Source organism: Ips typographus, linkage group LG15, assembly GCF_016097725.1.
Source record: "Ips typographus isolate SLU linkage group LG15, UJ_Ityp_2.0, whole genome shotgun sequence".
NCBI lineage: Eukaryota > Metazoa > Arthropoda > Insecta > Coleoptera > Curculionidae > Ips > Ips typographus.
Window position 1 is genome coordinate 197,180 of NC_138436.1, and position 16,531 is coordinate 213,710.

At 36.6% G+C, this 16,531-nt stretch overlaps 1 protein-coding gene across 1 annotated transcript; it reads right to left on the reverse strand.

Moving 5' to 3' along the window:
• Nucleotides 1-645: 645 nt before the first annotated feature.
• LOC145738164 (protein takeout-like) lies at nucleotides 646-15,711 on the reverse strand. Its single transcript, XM_081993035.1, has 6 exons — nucleotides 15,562-15,711; nucleotides 10,174-10,414; nucleotides 8,487-8,620; nucleotides 8,279-8,428; nucleotides 1,719-2,229; nucleotides 646-1,511 (listed from the first exon to the last, which is right to left on the reverse strand). The coding sequence occupies exons 1-5, from the start codon at nucleotides 15,644-15,646 to the stop codon at nucleotides 2,075-2,077; spliced, it is 765 nt and encodes a 254-aa protein (XP_081849161.1). The 5' UTR covers nucleotides 15,647-15,711; the 3' UTR covers nucleotides 646-1,511; nucleotides 1,719-2,074.
• Between the last annotated feature and the right edge of the window lie 820 nt (nucleotides 15,712-16,531).

Consider the following 16,531-nt stretch of genomic DNA (forward strand, 5'->3'; position numbering starts at 1 on the left):
TAGCTTTCCAAATATATCCCCCTTGACTTGATTGATGACACCGTTTGGCCGCTAGAGGGCGTCAAAGTTCCCTCACCATAAAATCACATATTTTTTGACACACGTTGCTTTGACCTTAAATGACTCCCTTATTTGACAAGTTACGTCAAAATGTCAGAGAAAACAAAAGATAGAACAGATTCCAAGCTTTCCAAAAATATCCCCGCATGAGTTGATTGATGACACCGTTTGGCCGCTAGAGGGCGTCAAAGTTCCCTCACCATAAAATTACACATTTTGTGACACCCGCTGCTTTGACTTTAAATTACTCCTTTATTTGACAAGTTACGTCAAAATGTCATAGAAAACAAAAGATAGAACAGATTCCAAGCTTTCCAAAAATATCCCCCCATGAGTTGATTGATGACACCGTTTGGTCGCTAGAGGGCGTCAAAGTTCCCTCACCATAAAATCACATATTTTTTGACACACGTTGCTTTGACCTTAAATGACTCCCTTATTTGACAAGTTACGTCAAAATGTCATAGAAAACAAAAGATAGAACAGAATTCTAGCTTTCCAAAAATATCCCCACACGAGTTGATTAATGACACCGTTTGGCCGCTAGAGGGCGTCTAAGTTGACCAAAAGCATATCCAAATAAAACAACCATTTTTTTTTTAAATTATTAAAAAAAATATATATTTAAATCCTCGTTAACAATTCAGTAGATTACACGTAAAAGCAAAAGAAATACAATACTGTTAACTCTCACTATATACAGGGTGGACCAAGTAGTGGAATCGGTAGATTTCTGGACAGGATGGTGGAGGCGCCCGCAAAAAAAAAACAAAAAACAAACTGGTCCACCCTGTATAAGTATTCAAAATAATATCACTGGTTTTTTTTTGCTGGACTGGAAAAACTGTCAAAAAATTGACATCAACTGTCAAAAATGTTTTTATGTCAAACTGTCAAAAAAATTTGACGTAAATCGGACAGAAAAAATTGACGTTTCGACCAAACTGAGAGTAACGTGTCAAAACTGTCATTTTAGAAACTGTCAAACATTTGACGTACATTCTAAAAGTGACATCTGTCAAATACACGAAAAGTGTCAACATTCTAAACGTCAAACTGTGTGGTAAATTTGACGTGACATTTCTGTCAAAAATTTCACGCAAAAAAATGTCAAAAGTGTCAATATTGACAGATTCAAAAAATAACCCTTGTCAAACTGTGACATTGACAAGTGTAATTATGAAGGTCAAACTGTCAAAATTTGATGAAATTTTCGACAATTTTAAAAATGACAGCTGTCAAATTTTGACGTCAGAAATGTCAAAATCTACAATGCCAACTGTCATTGTGATGGTCAAATTGTCAAAATTTGATGTAATTTTCGACAATTTTATAAGTGACAGCTGTCAAATTTTGACGTCAGAAATGTCAAAATCTACAGTGCCAACTGTCATCCTGATGGTCAAATTGTCAAAAATTGATGTAATTTTCGACAATTTTACAAGTGACAGCTGTCAAATTTTGACGTCAGAAATGTCAAAATCTACAATGCCAACTGTCATTCTGATGGTCAAACTGTCAAAAAATGATGTAATTTTCGACAATTTTATAAGTGACAGTTGTCAAATTTTCACGTCAGAAATGTCAAAATCTGCAATGCCAACTGTCATCCTGATGGTCAAATTGTCAAAAAATGATTCGACAATTTTATAAGTGACATGTCAAATTTTGACGTAGAAATTGTCAAACATACGAAATGACAACTGTCATTAAAAAGTGTCAAATTTTGATGTAACAATATTTGAAATACAAAATACTAACTGTCAAATTTTGACATACCAAATGTCAAAAACACAAAATGATAATTGTCATTCTTAGCTGTCAAAAATTTTGGTCAGGAATTTGATGCCAATTGTCATTTCAAACTGTCAAATTTTGTCACAAAATGTGATCGTGAAGTCTGTCAAATGAAGTTTTGGTTGATTTTTAAAACTGTCAAAATAAGTGACAGTTGTCAAACCTGTCAAAAAAAAACGACACTTAACCTAAAAAAATAACGTAATCGACGTTAATTTTAAGCGTCCGGTAACCAAATTTTAAGGGGTAATTGCGAAAATGCTCCGTCCAGAAACGTTTTAAAGTGACGGGCCAATGAAACGCGAGCAGCCGGTCGCATTTCCTTGATAATTTCCTCCGAATTCGAGTTGAGGAAATTGTTCATCGCCTCGCCTGGAAAAACCAAAAAAAATCGATAATCTACCGAAAAAACCGAAATCTACCGAAATTTTGATTAATCTACTTTTTTTTCGGTAGAAAACTGTTTGTCTACCGGAAAAACCCTTTAAAAGCGGTGCAACTCGCATTTTTGACTAAAAATTGAAAATGGCGGTCTGGAACCGTTAGAAAATACAACTTTTTTGTTTGTCAAGCTAGAGTTGACGTCTCGGTGTCATTTTATGTTAAAATTTCCCGGAAAAGACGCTGGTGCAGTCGGTTTTTTGATATCTCAAAAACTAACCGAGTTAGACCTAGAATTTCACATTTTAACCATTTCTTTGCCAGGAACTTAACCGGATTAAGAGATACATGAAATATGACTGCGGATTTGAAATCAGCGACCCAAAATTAGTCGAAAACGAGTGGTCACTCGGGGGGTCTATGTTGAAAAACAAAAAAGTTGTGTGCGGAAAATGTCTTTCCCACTAAAAACACAACTTTCTTATTTGTCAAGTTAGAGTTGACGTCTCGGTGTCATTTTATGTTAAAATTTCCCGGAAAAGACGCTGGTGCAGTCGGTTTTTTGATATCTCAAAAACTAACCGAGTTAGACCTAGAATTTCGCATTTTAACCATTACTTTGCCAGGAACTTAACCGGATTAAGAGATACATGAAATATGACCGCGGATTTGAAATCAGCGACCCAAAATTAGTCGAAAACGAGTGGTCACTCGGGGGGTCTATGTTGAAAAACAAAAAAGTTGTGTGCGGAAAATGTCTTTCCCACTAAAAACACAACTTTCTTATTTGTCAAGTTAGAGTTGACGTCTCGGTGTCATTTTATGTTAAAATTTCCCGGAAAAGACGCTGGTGCAGTCGGTTTTTTGATATCTCAAAAACTAACCGAGTTAGACCTAGAATTTCACATTTTAACCATTACTTTGTCAGGAACTTAACCAGATTTAGAGATACATGAAATCTGACTGCGGATTTGAAATCAGCGACCCAAAATTAGTCGAAAACGAGTGGTCACTCGGGGGGTCTATGTTGAAAAACAAAAAAGTTGTGTGCGGAAAATGTCTTTCCCACTAAAAACACAACTTTCTTATTTGTCAAGTTAGAGTTGACGTCTCGGTGTCATTTTATGTTAAAATTTCCCGGAAAAGACGCTGGTGCAGTCGGTTTTTTGATATCTCAAAAACTAACCGAGTTAGACCTAGAATTTCGCATTTTAACCATTACTTTGCCAGGAACTTAACCGGATTAAGAGATACATGAAATATGACCGCGGATTTGAAATCAGCGACCCAAAATTAGTCGAAAACGAGTGGTCACTCGGGGGGTCTATGTTGAAAAACAAAAAAGTTGTGTGCGGAAAATGTCTTTCCCACTAAAAACACAACTTTCTTATTTGTCAAGTTAGAGTTGACGTCTCGGTGTCATTTTATGTTAAAATTTCCCGGAAAAGACGCTGGTGCAGTCGGTTTTTTGATATCTCAAAAACTAACCGAGTTAGACCTAGAATTTCACATTTTAACCATTACTTTGTCAGGAACTTAACCAGATTTAGAGATACATGAAATCTGACTGCGGATTTGAAATCAGCGACCCAAAATTAGTCGAAAACGAGTGGTCACTCGGGGGGTCTATGTTGAAAAACAAAAAAGTTGTGTGCGGAAAATGTCTTTCCCACTAAAAACACAACTTTCTTATTTGTCAAGTTAGAGTTGACGTCTCGGTGTCATTTTATGTTAAAATTTCCCGGAAAAGACGCTGGTGCAGTCGGTTTTTTGATATCTCAAAAACTAACCGAGTTAGACCTAGAATTTCGCATTTTAACCATTACTTTGCCAGGAACTTAACCGGATTAAGAGATACATGAAATATGACCGCGGATTTGAAATCAGCGACCCAAAATTAGTCGAAAACGAGTGGTCACTCGGGGGGTCTATGTTGAAAAACAAAAAAGTTGTGTGCGGAAAATGTCTTTCCCACTAAAAACACAACTTTCTTATTTGTCAAGTTAGAGTTGACGTCTCGGTGTCATTTTATGTTAAAATTTCCCGGAAAAGACGCTGGTGCAGTCGGTTTTTTGATATCTCAAAAACTAACCGAGTTAGACCTAGAATTTCACATTTTAACCATTACTTTGTCAGGAACTTAACCAGATTTAGAGATACATGAAATCTGACTGCGGATTTGAAATCAGCGACCCAAAATTAGTCGAAAACGAGTGGTCACTCGGGGGGTCTATGTTGAAAAACAAAAAAGTTGTGTGCGGAAAATGTCTTTCCCACTAAAAACACAACTTTCTTATTTGTCAAGTTAGAGTTGACGTCTCGGTGTCATTTTATGTTAAAATTTCCCGGAAAAGACGCTGGTGCAGTCGGTTTTTTGATATCTCAAAAACTAACCGAGTTAGACCTAGAATTTCGCATTTTAACCATTACTTTGCCAGGAACTTAACCGGATTAAGAGATACATGAAATATGACCGCGGATTTGAAATCAGCGACCCAAAATTAGTCGAAAACGAGTGGTCACTCGGGGGGTCTATGTTGAAAAACAAAAAAGTTGTGTGCGGAAAATGTCTTTCCCACTAAAAACACAACTTTCTTATTTGTCAAGTTAGAGTTGACGTCTCGGTGTCATTTTATGTTAAAATTTCCCGGAAAAGACGCTGGTGCAGTCGGTTTTTTGATATCTCAAAAACTAACCGAGTTAGACCTAGAATTTCACATTTTAACCATTACTTTGTCAGGAACTTAACCAGATTTAGAGATACATGAAATCTGACTGCGGATTTGAAATCAGCGACCCAAAATTAGTCGAAAACGAGTGGTCACTCGGGGGGTCTATGTTGAAAAACAAAAAAGTTGTGTGCGGAAAATGTCTTTCCCACTAAAAACACAACTTTCTTATTTGTCAAGTTAGAGTTGACGTCTCGGTGTCATTTTATGTTAAAATTTCCCGGAAAAGACGCTGGTGCAGTCGGTTTTTTGATATCTCAAAAACTAACCGAGTTAGACCTAGAATTTCACATTTTAACCATTTCTTTGCCAGGAACTTAACCGGATTAAGAGATACATGAAATATGACTGCGGATTTGAAATCAGCGACCCAAAATTAGTCGAAAACGAGTGGTCACTCGGGGGGTCTATGTTGAAAAACAAAAAAGTTGTGTGCGGAAAATGTCTTTCCCACTAAAAACACAACTTTCTTATTTGTCAAGTTAGAGTTGACGTCTCGGTGTCATTTTATGTTAAAATTTCCCGGAAAAGACGCTGGTGCAGTCGGTTTTTTGATATCTCAAAAACTAACCGAGTTAGACCTAGAATTTCGCATTTTAACCATTACTTTGCCAGGAACTTAACCGGATTAAGAGATACATGAAATATGACCGCGGATTTGAAATCAGCGACCCAAAATTAGTCGAAAACGAGTGGTCACTCGGGGGGTCTATGTTGAAAAACAAAAAAGTTGTGTGCGGAAAATGTCTTTCCCACTAAAAACACAACTTTCTTATTTGTCAAGTTAGAGTTGACGTCTCGGTGTCATTTTATGTTAAAATTTCCCGGAAAAGACGCTGGTGCAGTCGGTTTTTTGATATCTCAAAAACTAACCGAGTTAGACCTAGAATTTCACATTTTAACCATTACTTTGTCAGGAACTTAACCAGATTTAGAGATACATGAAATCTGACTGCGGATTTGAAATCAGCGACCCAAAATTAGTCGAAAACGAGTGGTCACTCGGGGGGTCTATGTTGAAAAACAAAAAAGTTGTGTGCGGAAAATGTCTTTCCCACTAAAAACACAACTTTCTTATTTGTCAAGTTAGAGTTGACGTCTCGGTGTCATTTTATGTTAAAATTTCCCGGAAAAGACGCTGGTGCAGTCGGTTTTTTGATATCTCAAAAACTAACCGAGTTAGACCTAGAATTTCACATTTTAACCATTACTTTGTCAGGAACTTAACCAGATTTAGAGATACATGAAATCTGACTGCGGATTTGAAATCAGCGACCCAAAATTAGTCGAAAACGAGTGGTCACTCGGGGGGTCTATGTTGAAAAACAAAAAAGTTGTGTGCGGAAAATGTCTTTCCCACTAAAAACACAACTTTCTTATTTGTCAAGTTAGAGTTGACGTCTCGGTGTCATTTTATGTTAAAATTTCCCGGAAAAGACGCTGGTGCAGTCGGTTTTTTGATATCTCAAAAACTAACCGAGTTAGACCTAGAATTTCACATTTTAACCATTTCTTTGCCAGGAACTTAACCGGATTAAGAGATACATGAAATATGACTGCGGATTTGAAATCAGCGACCCAAAATTAGTCGAAAACGAGTGGTCACTCGGGGGGTCTATGTTGAAAAACAAAAAAGTTGTGTGCGGAAAATGTCTTTCCCACTAAAAACACAACTTTCTTATTTGTCAAGTTAGAGTTGACGTCTCGGTGTCATTTTATGTTAAAATTTCCCGGAAAAGACGCTGGTGCAGTCGGTTTTTTGATATCTCAAAAACTAACCGAGTTAGACCTAGAATTTCGCATTTTAACCATTACTTTGCCAGGAACTTAACCGGATTAAGAGATACATGAAATATGACCGCGGATTTGAAATCAGCGACCCAAAATTAGTCGAAAACGAGTGGTCACTCGGGGGGTCTATGTTGAAAAACAAAAAAGTTGTGTGCGGAAAATGTCTTTCCCACTAAAAACACAACTTTCTTATTTGTCAAGTTAGAGTTGACGTCTCGGTGTCATTTTATGTTAAAATTTCCCGGAAAAGACGCTGGTGCAGTCGGTTTTTTGATATCTCAAAAACTAACCGAGTTAGACCTAGAATTTCACATTTTAACCATTACTTTGTCAGGAACTTAACCAGATTTAGAGATACATGAAATCTGACTGCGGATTTGAAATCAGCGACCCAAAATTAGTCGAAAACGAGTGGTCACTCGGGGGGTCTATGTTGAAAAACAAAAAAGTTGTGTGCGGAAAATGTCTTTCCCACTAAAAACACAACTTTCTTATTTGTCAAGTTAGAGTTGACGTCTCGGTGTCATTTTATGTTAAAATTTCCCGGAAAAGACGCTGGTGCAGTCGGTTTTTTGATATCTCAAAAACTAACCGAGTTAGACCTAGAATTTCGCATTTTAACCATTACTTTGCCAGGAACTTAACCGGATTAAGAGATACATGAAATATGACCGCGGATTTGAAATCAGCGACCCAAAATTAGTCGAAAACGAGTGGTCACTCGGGGGGTCTATGTTGAAAAACAAAAAAGTTGTGTGCGGAAAATGTCTTTCCCACTAAAAACACAACTTTCTTATTTGTCAAGTTAGAGTTGACGTCTCGGTGTCATTTTATGTTAAAATTTCCCGGAAAAGACGCTGGTGCAGTCGGTTTTTTGATATCTCAAAAACTAACCGAGTTAGACCTAGAATTTCACATTTTAACCATTACTTTGCCAGGAACTTACCCGGATTAAGACATACATGAAATATGGCCGCGGATTTGAAATCAGCGACCCAAAATTAGTCAAAAACGAGTGGTCACTCGGGGGGTCTATGTTGAAAAACAAAAAAGTTGTGTGCGGAAAGTGTATTTCCCACTAAAAACACAACTTTCTTATTTGTCAAGTTAGAGTTGACGTCTCGGTGTCATTTTATGTTAAAATTTCCCGGAAAAGACGCTGGTGTGGTCGGTTTTTTGATATTTCAAAAACTAACCGAGTTAGACATAAAATTTCACATTTTAACTATTTCTTTGCCAGGAACTCGGCCAGATTAAGAGATACATAAAATCTGACTGCGGATTTGAAATCAGCGACCCAAAATTAGTCGAAAACGAGTGGTCACTCGGGGGGTCTAAGTCGAAAAACAGAAAAGTTGTGTGCGGAAAGTGTCTTTCCCACTAAAAACGGCGTATCAGGTCACCATTTTGAATTTTTCATCAAAAAACCAAGTTGCACCTCAATTTAAACGCAATTTCCGGTAGATTCGTGAAATCTACCGTTTACACCAATCAGACCGAAAATTCGGTAGAAAACTCACCGATAACGTTGCCATGATTGATCACGTCCCTGATGCGGAATCTACTTTTTTTCAGTCGGAAATCGACCAGCATTTTGTCGATTTTCATGTATTTTACGTCGTTTTTCACGATTTCCTCGCCGTAAATTTTGACGGCGGCATCAATGTCAACTGTCAAACAAAAACAATTGCAATGTGGGCTGGAATTCGGTAGAAAACGAACACTTACGGAAAATCGCCCAAAAATCGCCCTTGGAACGTACTGGAAACAAAAGAACGTTGCCGTTGACGTCATACTTGCCGCGTATGTCCATTCGGGGGAATTTAAAGCCGATTTCGATGACGTAATCCTTGACGTTTGCGCTGTCAGAAAAAAAACGTTTTTTTATTCTACCGATTTTACAAATGTCAATTCTTTTAACTTAAATTTACTAGAATAACCTTCCTGAGAATATTTCAAAAGTTTTCCATTCGAAATTTGGCCTTAAAAGAGTAATTTCAGTAATCTACCGATTTGGTACAGAATTTGTTAAATCAGTAGATTACTGAATTTTGTCTTTTAAGGCTAAATTTCGATTGGAAAACCTTAGGAAGGTTATTCCAGTCAATTTAGGCCACTAAATTGACATTTGTAAAATCGGTAGATTACGAAAATTTGTCTTTTCAGACTAAATTTCGATGGAAAAACTACTAGAATATTATCAGAAAGGTTATTCCAGTAAAATTATTCCAAAAAAAAAATTACATTTGTAAAATCGGTAGAATAACGAAATTCGTCTTTTTAAGCCAAATTTCAAGTGGAAAACTACTGGAATATTTTCAGGAAGGTTATCCAAGTAAATTCAGGCCATTTGTAAAATCGGTAGATTAATTAAATTTGTCTTTTTAAACCAAATTTCGAGTAGAAAACTACTGAAATATTTTCAGGAAGGTTATCAAGTAAATTTAAGCCATTTATAAAATCGGTAGATTAATGAAATTCGTCTTTTTAAGTCAAATTTCAAGTGAAAAACTACTGGAATATTTTCGGGAAAGTTATCCAAGTAAATTTAGACCATTTGTAGAATCGGTAGATTAATAAAATTCGTCTTTTTAAGCCAAATTTCAAGCGGAAACCTACTGGAATATTTTTAGGAAGATTATCCAAGTAAATTTAGACCATTTGTAGAATCGGTAGATTAATGAAATTCGTCTTTTTAAGCCAAATTTTGAGTGGAAAACTACTGGAATATTTTTAGGAAGGTTATCCAAGTAAATTTAGACCATTTGTAGAATCGGTAGATTAATGAAATTCGTCTTTTTAAGCCAAATTTTGAGTGGAAAACTACTGGAATATTTTCAGGAAGGTTACCCAAGTAAATTCAGGCCATTTGTAGAATCGGTAGATTAAGGAAATTTGTCTTTTTAAGCCAAATTTTGAGTGGAAAACTACTGGAATATTTTTAGGAAGGTTATCCAAGTAAATTTAGACCATTTGTAGAATCGGTAGATTAATGAAATTTGTCTTTTTAAGCCAAATTTTGAGTGGAAAACTACTGGAATACTTTCAGGAAGGTTATCCAAGTAAATTCAGGCCATTTGTAAAATCGGTAGATTAATGAAATTAGTCTTTTAAGGCCAAATTTGAAGTGGAAAACCACTGGAATATTTTCAGGAGGTTATCAAGTAAATTCAGGCCATTTGTAGAATCGGTAGATTAAGGAAATTTGTCTTTTTAAGCCAAATTTTGAGTGGAAAACTACTGGAATATTTTCAGGAAGGTTATCAAGTAAATTCAGACCATTTGTAGAATCGGTAGATTAAGGAAATTTGTCTTTTTAAGCCAAATTTTGAGTGGAAAACTACTGGAATATTTTCAGGAAGGTTATCCAAGTAAATTTAGACCATTCGTAAAATCGGTAGATTAACAAACTTACTCGATTTTTTCTACCGAATAATTCTGAGCGCCGGTGGCGGTGACGTTGTAGAAGGACGCCTTGACCTTGAGCGGTCCCTGGCCGTTTTCGATCACAATTTTCTCCAATTGGAACGGATCGATACTGGGCACGCGCAAATCGGCCAGTCCATCGACCAGATACGGTCGCAAGTGATTAAATTGCTTCTGCAAGCATTCGTTGAGGTTCGGATCCCGTTTCTGGCACGGAAGAATGTATGCGGCTGCAAAAAACGGAATTTAAAAAAAAAATAAAAATCTTGACAAAATGGTGGATGCGCCCTGAGGTTTTTTTACGAAACAGTTAAAAAATGGTAAAAGCGCCGTTTTAGAGCTTTTGACTGTATTTTAGGTAAAAACAATTGTTTTAAAGAAATTTTGACAAAATGGTGGATGCGCCCTGTTTTTTAACGAAACACGGAAAAAAATGGTGGAGGCGCCGTTTTTCAGTTTTTGACTAAATTTTAGGTCAAAAATAGGATTTTTAAAGAATTTTTGATTTTTCTTGAAAAAATGGCGGAGGCGTCGTTTTACACATTTTAATTGTATTTTAGGTAAAAAACAATTGTTTTCAAAAAAATGTTACGTTTTCTTGACAAAATGGTGGATGCGCCCTGTTTTTTTAACGAAACACGGGGAAAATGGTGGAGGCGCCGTTTTACAGCTTTTGACTAAATTTTAGGTAAAAAATAGGATTTTTAAAGAAGTTTTGATTTTTCTTGACAAAATGGTGAATGCGCCCTGTTTTAAACGAAACAGTTAAAAAAAATGGTGGAGGCGCCGTTTGACAGCTTTTGACTAAATTTTAGGTAAAAAACCGATTTTTTAGAGAAATTTTGGTTTTTCTTGACAAAATGGTGAATGCGCCTATTTGCTTTCAACAATATTTTAAAAAATGGCGTAGGCGTCGTTTTACACATTCTAATCATTTTAGGTAAAAAACAATTGTTTTTAAAGAACTGTTAATTTTTCTTGACAAAATGGTGGATGCGCCCTGTTTTTTACGAAACACGTAAAAAATGGTGGAGGCGCCGTTTTACAGCTTTTGACTAAATTTTAGGTAAAAAATCGATTTTTTAAAGAAATTTTGATTTTTCTTGACAAAATGGTGAATGCGCCTATTTGCTTTCAACAATATTTTAAAAAATGGCGGAGGCGTCGTTTTACACATTCTAATCATTTTAGGTAAAAAACAATTGTTTTTAAAGAACTGTTAATTTTTCTTGACAAAATGGTGGATGCGCCCTGTTTTTTACGAAACACGTAAAAAATGGTGGAGGCGCCGTTTTACAGCTTTTGACTAAATTTTAGGTAAAAAATCGATTTTTTAAAGAAATTTTGATTTTTCTTGACAAAATGGTGAATGCGCCTATTTGCTTTCAACAATATTTTAAAAAATGGCGGAGGCGTCGTTTTACACATTCTAATCATTTTAGGTAAAAAACAATTGTTTTTAAAGAACTGTTAATTTTTCTTGACAAAATGGTGGATGCGCCCTGTTTTTTACGAAACACGTAAAAAAATGGTGGAGGCGCCGTTTTACAGCTTTTGACTAAATTTTAGGTAAAAAATCGATTTTTTTAAGAAATTTTGATTTTTTTCTTGACAAAATGGTGAATGCGCCTATTTGCTTTGAACGGTATTTAAAAAAATGGCGGAGGCGTCGTTTTACACATTTTAATTATTTTAGGTAAAAAACAATTGTTTTCAAAGAACTGTTAATTTTTCTTGACAAAATGGTGGATGCGCCCTGTTTTTTACGAAACACGTAAAAAAATGGTGGAGGCGCCGTTTTACAGCTTTTGACTAAATTTTAGGTAAAAAATCGATTTTTTTAAGAAATTTTGATTTTTCTTGACAAAATGGTGAATGCGCGTATTTGCTTTGAACAGTATTTCAAAAATGGCGGAGGCATCGTTTTACACATTTTAATTGTATTTCAGGTAAAAAACAATTGTTTTTAAAGAAATGTTAAGTTTTCTTGACAAAATGGTGGATGCGCCCCGGTTTTTTTTTTACGAAACACGTAAATAAAATGGTGAAAGCGCCGTTTTACAGCTTTTGACTAAATTTTAGGTAAAAAATAGAATTTTTAAAGAATTTTTGATTTTTCTTGAAAAAATGGTGAATGCGCCCTGCTTTAAACGAAACAGTTTAAAAAAAATGGTGGAGGCGCCGTTTGACAGCTTTTGACTCAATTTTAGGAAAAAAATCGATTTTTTAAAGACATTTAGATTTTTCTTGACAAAATGGTGAATATTTGCTTTGAATAGTATTTTAAAAAATGGCGGAGGCGTCGTTTTACACATTTTAATTGTATTTTAGGTAAAAAATAGGTTTTTAATATTTTTCTTGACAAAATGGTGGATGTGCCCTGATTTTTTACGAAACAGTATAAAAAATGGTGGAAGCGTCGTTTTAGACGTTTCGACTGTATTTGAGCTAAAAAACAGTTTTTTAAAAAGAAATGTGGTTTCATCTTGACAAAATGGTGGATGCGCTTTTTAATTGAGTAAAATCCAAAATATGTCAAGAAACCTGGAAATCTTGACTTGAAAAGGTGAACGCGCCAACACAGCTAGTAGATTTAACAAATTTTTTCAATTAATAATGGCATCCATCATCTTGTCAAGATTTCCCAGTTTATTTTGGGCGGATCCACCATTCTGTCAAGAAAAAAATTAAATTAAAAAAACTCCGTTTTTTCCAACTGAAATAATTTTTTATGCTAAAAATACAAATCCGCACCTCACGGGCAATTTATAAGCGCATCCACCATTTTGTCAAGCAAAAAGTGCCTCCACCATTCCGTACAGAAGTAATCGCGAACTTTTAAACAGCCAACGTGCGCCGTCTCATTCATTCTTAAATTACTCTCTTATTTGGGTCACTCTGTATATATTTTTATACGTCAATGGAAAGCCAATGAAAAGGGCTTTCCAACGATATGACAACACTGGTTGATTGGTTGATTCGTTTGGCCGCTAGGGGGCGTCAAAGTTGACTCAAATTTTTCATAAAAATTTTCATGCACTGTTCCATTTAACCTCAAATAACTCACTTATTTGAGTCACTCTGTATAAACTTTTATACGTCAATGGAAAGCCAATGAAAAGGGCTTTCCAACGGTATGGCAACATTGGTTGATCGGTTGGACGGTTTGGCCGCTAGAGGGCGTAAAAGTTGACTCAAATTTTTCATCAAAATTTTCATGCACTGTTCCACTTAACCTCAAATAACTCGCTTACCTGTCACAATAGCTCAAAACACTATACCGAGTGTTTGATAGAGAATTCAACGGGCTTTCAAACGATATATCGAAACACCCCGTAAGTCGAACGGTAAAACAAGTAGGCCACTTATACAACCGAGCGGTTACGTCACCTAAACATTCACACACACTAAACAATCAAAACTTTCTTCTTTTTCGGCCAACGCGACCTTGACCTGGCCTGTTTGGTAACGTAATCGGCCGGAAGAAAGTGAAATTTCGAATAGAAAACGACCCAAACCGTCCATTAACCTCATTTTCTGTATCACACTTATGTAATGACGTATAGTAGGCCTTAAATTGCAAATTATACAGGATGTTTTAGGCCTACTATGCTGATTATAGGCCCAATTTGTTAGGTTATGTAAATTGGGGCCAAATGTAAGGTTATGTAACAAACGCACTGTGTCTAATATATACAGGGTGGTTCAGAGTGACTTTTAAGCCTGTTCACTTGTGATTCAAATTTGACGCCCCCTAGCGGCTAAACGAATAAACCAATCAACCAGTGTTGTCATATCGTTGGAAAGCCCTTTTCATTGGCTTTCGATCGACGTATAAAAGTTTATACAGAGTGGACCAAATAAGTGAGTTATTTGAGGTTAAATGGAACAGTGCGTGAAAATTTTTATGAAAAATTTGAGTCAATTTTGACGCCCCCTAGCGGCCAAACGAATCAACCAATCAACCAGTGTTGTCATATCGTTGGAAAGCCCTTTTCATTGGCTTTCGATCGACGTATAAAAGTTTATACAGAGTGGACCAAATAAGTGAGTTATTTGAGGTTAAATGGAACAGTGCGTGAAAATTTTTATGAAAAATTTGAGTCAATTTTGACGCCCCCTAGCGGCCAAACGAATCAACCAATCAACCAGTGTTGTCATATCGTTGGAAAGCCCTTTTCATTGGCTTTCGATTGACGTATAAAAATATATACAAAGTGACCCAAATAAGTGAGTTATTTGAGGTTAAATGGAATAGTGCATGAAAATTTTTATGAAAAATTTGAGTCAACTTTGACGCCCCCTAGCGGCCAAACGAATCAACCAATCAACCAGTGTTGTCATATCGTTGGAAAGCCCTTTTCATTGGCTTTCCATTGACGTATAAAAGTTTATACAGAGTGGACCAAATAAGTGAGTTATTTGAGGTTAAATGGAACAGTGCATGAAAATTTTTATGAAAAATTTGAGTCAACTTGGACTCCCTCTAGCGGCCAAACCGTCCAACCGATCAACCAATGTTGCCATACCGTAGGAAAGCCCTTTTCATTGGCTTTCGATTGACGTATAAAAATATATACAGAGTGTCCCAAACAAGTGAGTTATTTGAGGTTAAATGGAACAGTGCATGAAAATTTTTATGAAAAATTTGAGTCAACTTTGACTCCCTCTAGCGGCCAAACCGTGACAGTCACGGCAAAAAGTTAGGTTAGATGATTTAAAGAGAATTTCCAGAGCTTTCAAACGCTTTTTTAACGCACCCTGTAACTGGAAAAACAACAAAGTTACAAGCTGTCAAAATGACAAATTACGTTGCACCAAACTAACTTTGAGTCACCGAGTTTAAACGCTTGTAACTCCGTTCCAGTGACAGTTACAGCAAAAAGTCTAGTTAGATGATTTAAAGAGAATTTCAAGGGCTTTCGAATGGTTTTTTACTGAACTCGCTAACGTGACAAACAACAAAGTTACGGGCGTTCAAAGTGAAACACACTGCACTGTGGCCTGTTTGAGGGGGAGGGGGTTGGCTGAAGGGTGTTTTTTGAGGTTAGGTTGCGCTGACGCGTTCGAGACCATTTTTTTCGAATTCCCCACCCCAAAATTAGTCAAAAAAGTTTATAAACAGGGTTTTTTATTTTTTGGGCGGCGTTGCCATGTCTTCTTCGCTAACTTGGCAACGCCGCGTTTGATTTGAACGCGGTTTTCACCCAGCTGATTGGCTTGCTTTAGCGAGCGTTTTGGTGTAAAAATGGCGGTTGTGAATTTCAAAATGGCGTCAAAAACCGCAAAAATGTAAAAAAAAAATTTTACACAAAAATTGGTGATAATCGTAGTTTCGACCCTCCAAACATCTTCAGAGTGTAAAAAATGCACTTACGCGTCTCCAACTGGTCGTTTTGGTGGGCCCAAGTGTCTGCAAGGAAAACGGTGGAAAAAACCACTAAAACACCCGGAAAAACCATCACAAAATCGGTAGATTAACGGGCAAATGCGTTAAATCGGTAGAAAAACCGTTAAAACCACCCGAAAACGGTAGAAAAACGCGCAATCTACCGAACGAACGAAACGTTTCTGAGATACTGACGCACTCCACCATTGACTGATCGATTTAAGTGAAAGTGTCTCGGGCAACTTGATGTAACCGGCATCGGGGCACTGGGGAAGGCCTAAACTGACGAAACGTGGGGGTAAAAACGACACCCGTCATGCGCACAACTGTCAAATGTCGCTCGGTCAGCTGTCAAAATGGTTTGAGACATTTTGACAGCCCACAACTCGGTTATTTTGACAGGTATCGAGTTGATTTTTTTGACATATTGTAGCCTAGAGTGTCCTCTACAAATTGTCAAATGACAAATTTGTCCGAGAAATGTCACCTGACCGAGTTATTGCACGAAATTTGGTTGGGATGCACTGAAACGTTACGAATTGTACTACTGTCACTTTGACAGACCATAACTCGGTTATTTTGACAGGTATCGAGTTGATTTTTTTGACAAGTTGTAATACAGAGTGTCCTCTACAAATTGTCAAATGACATGTTTGTCCGAGAAATGTCACCTGACCGAGTTATTGCACAACATTCACTGTAAGTCCTAGAACGTCACAATTTGTGCTACTGTCACTTTGACATCCAATAACTCGGTTATTTTGACAGGTATCGAGTTGATTTTTTTGACAAGTTGTAATACAGAGTGTCCTCTACAAATTGTCAAATGACATGTTTGTCCGAGAAATGTCACCTGACCGAGTTATTGCACAACATTCGCTGTAAGTCCTAGAACGTCACGATTTGTGCTACTGTCACTTTGACATCCAATAACTCGGTTATTTTGACAGGTATCAAG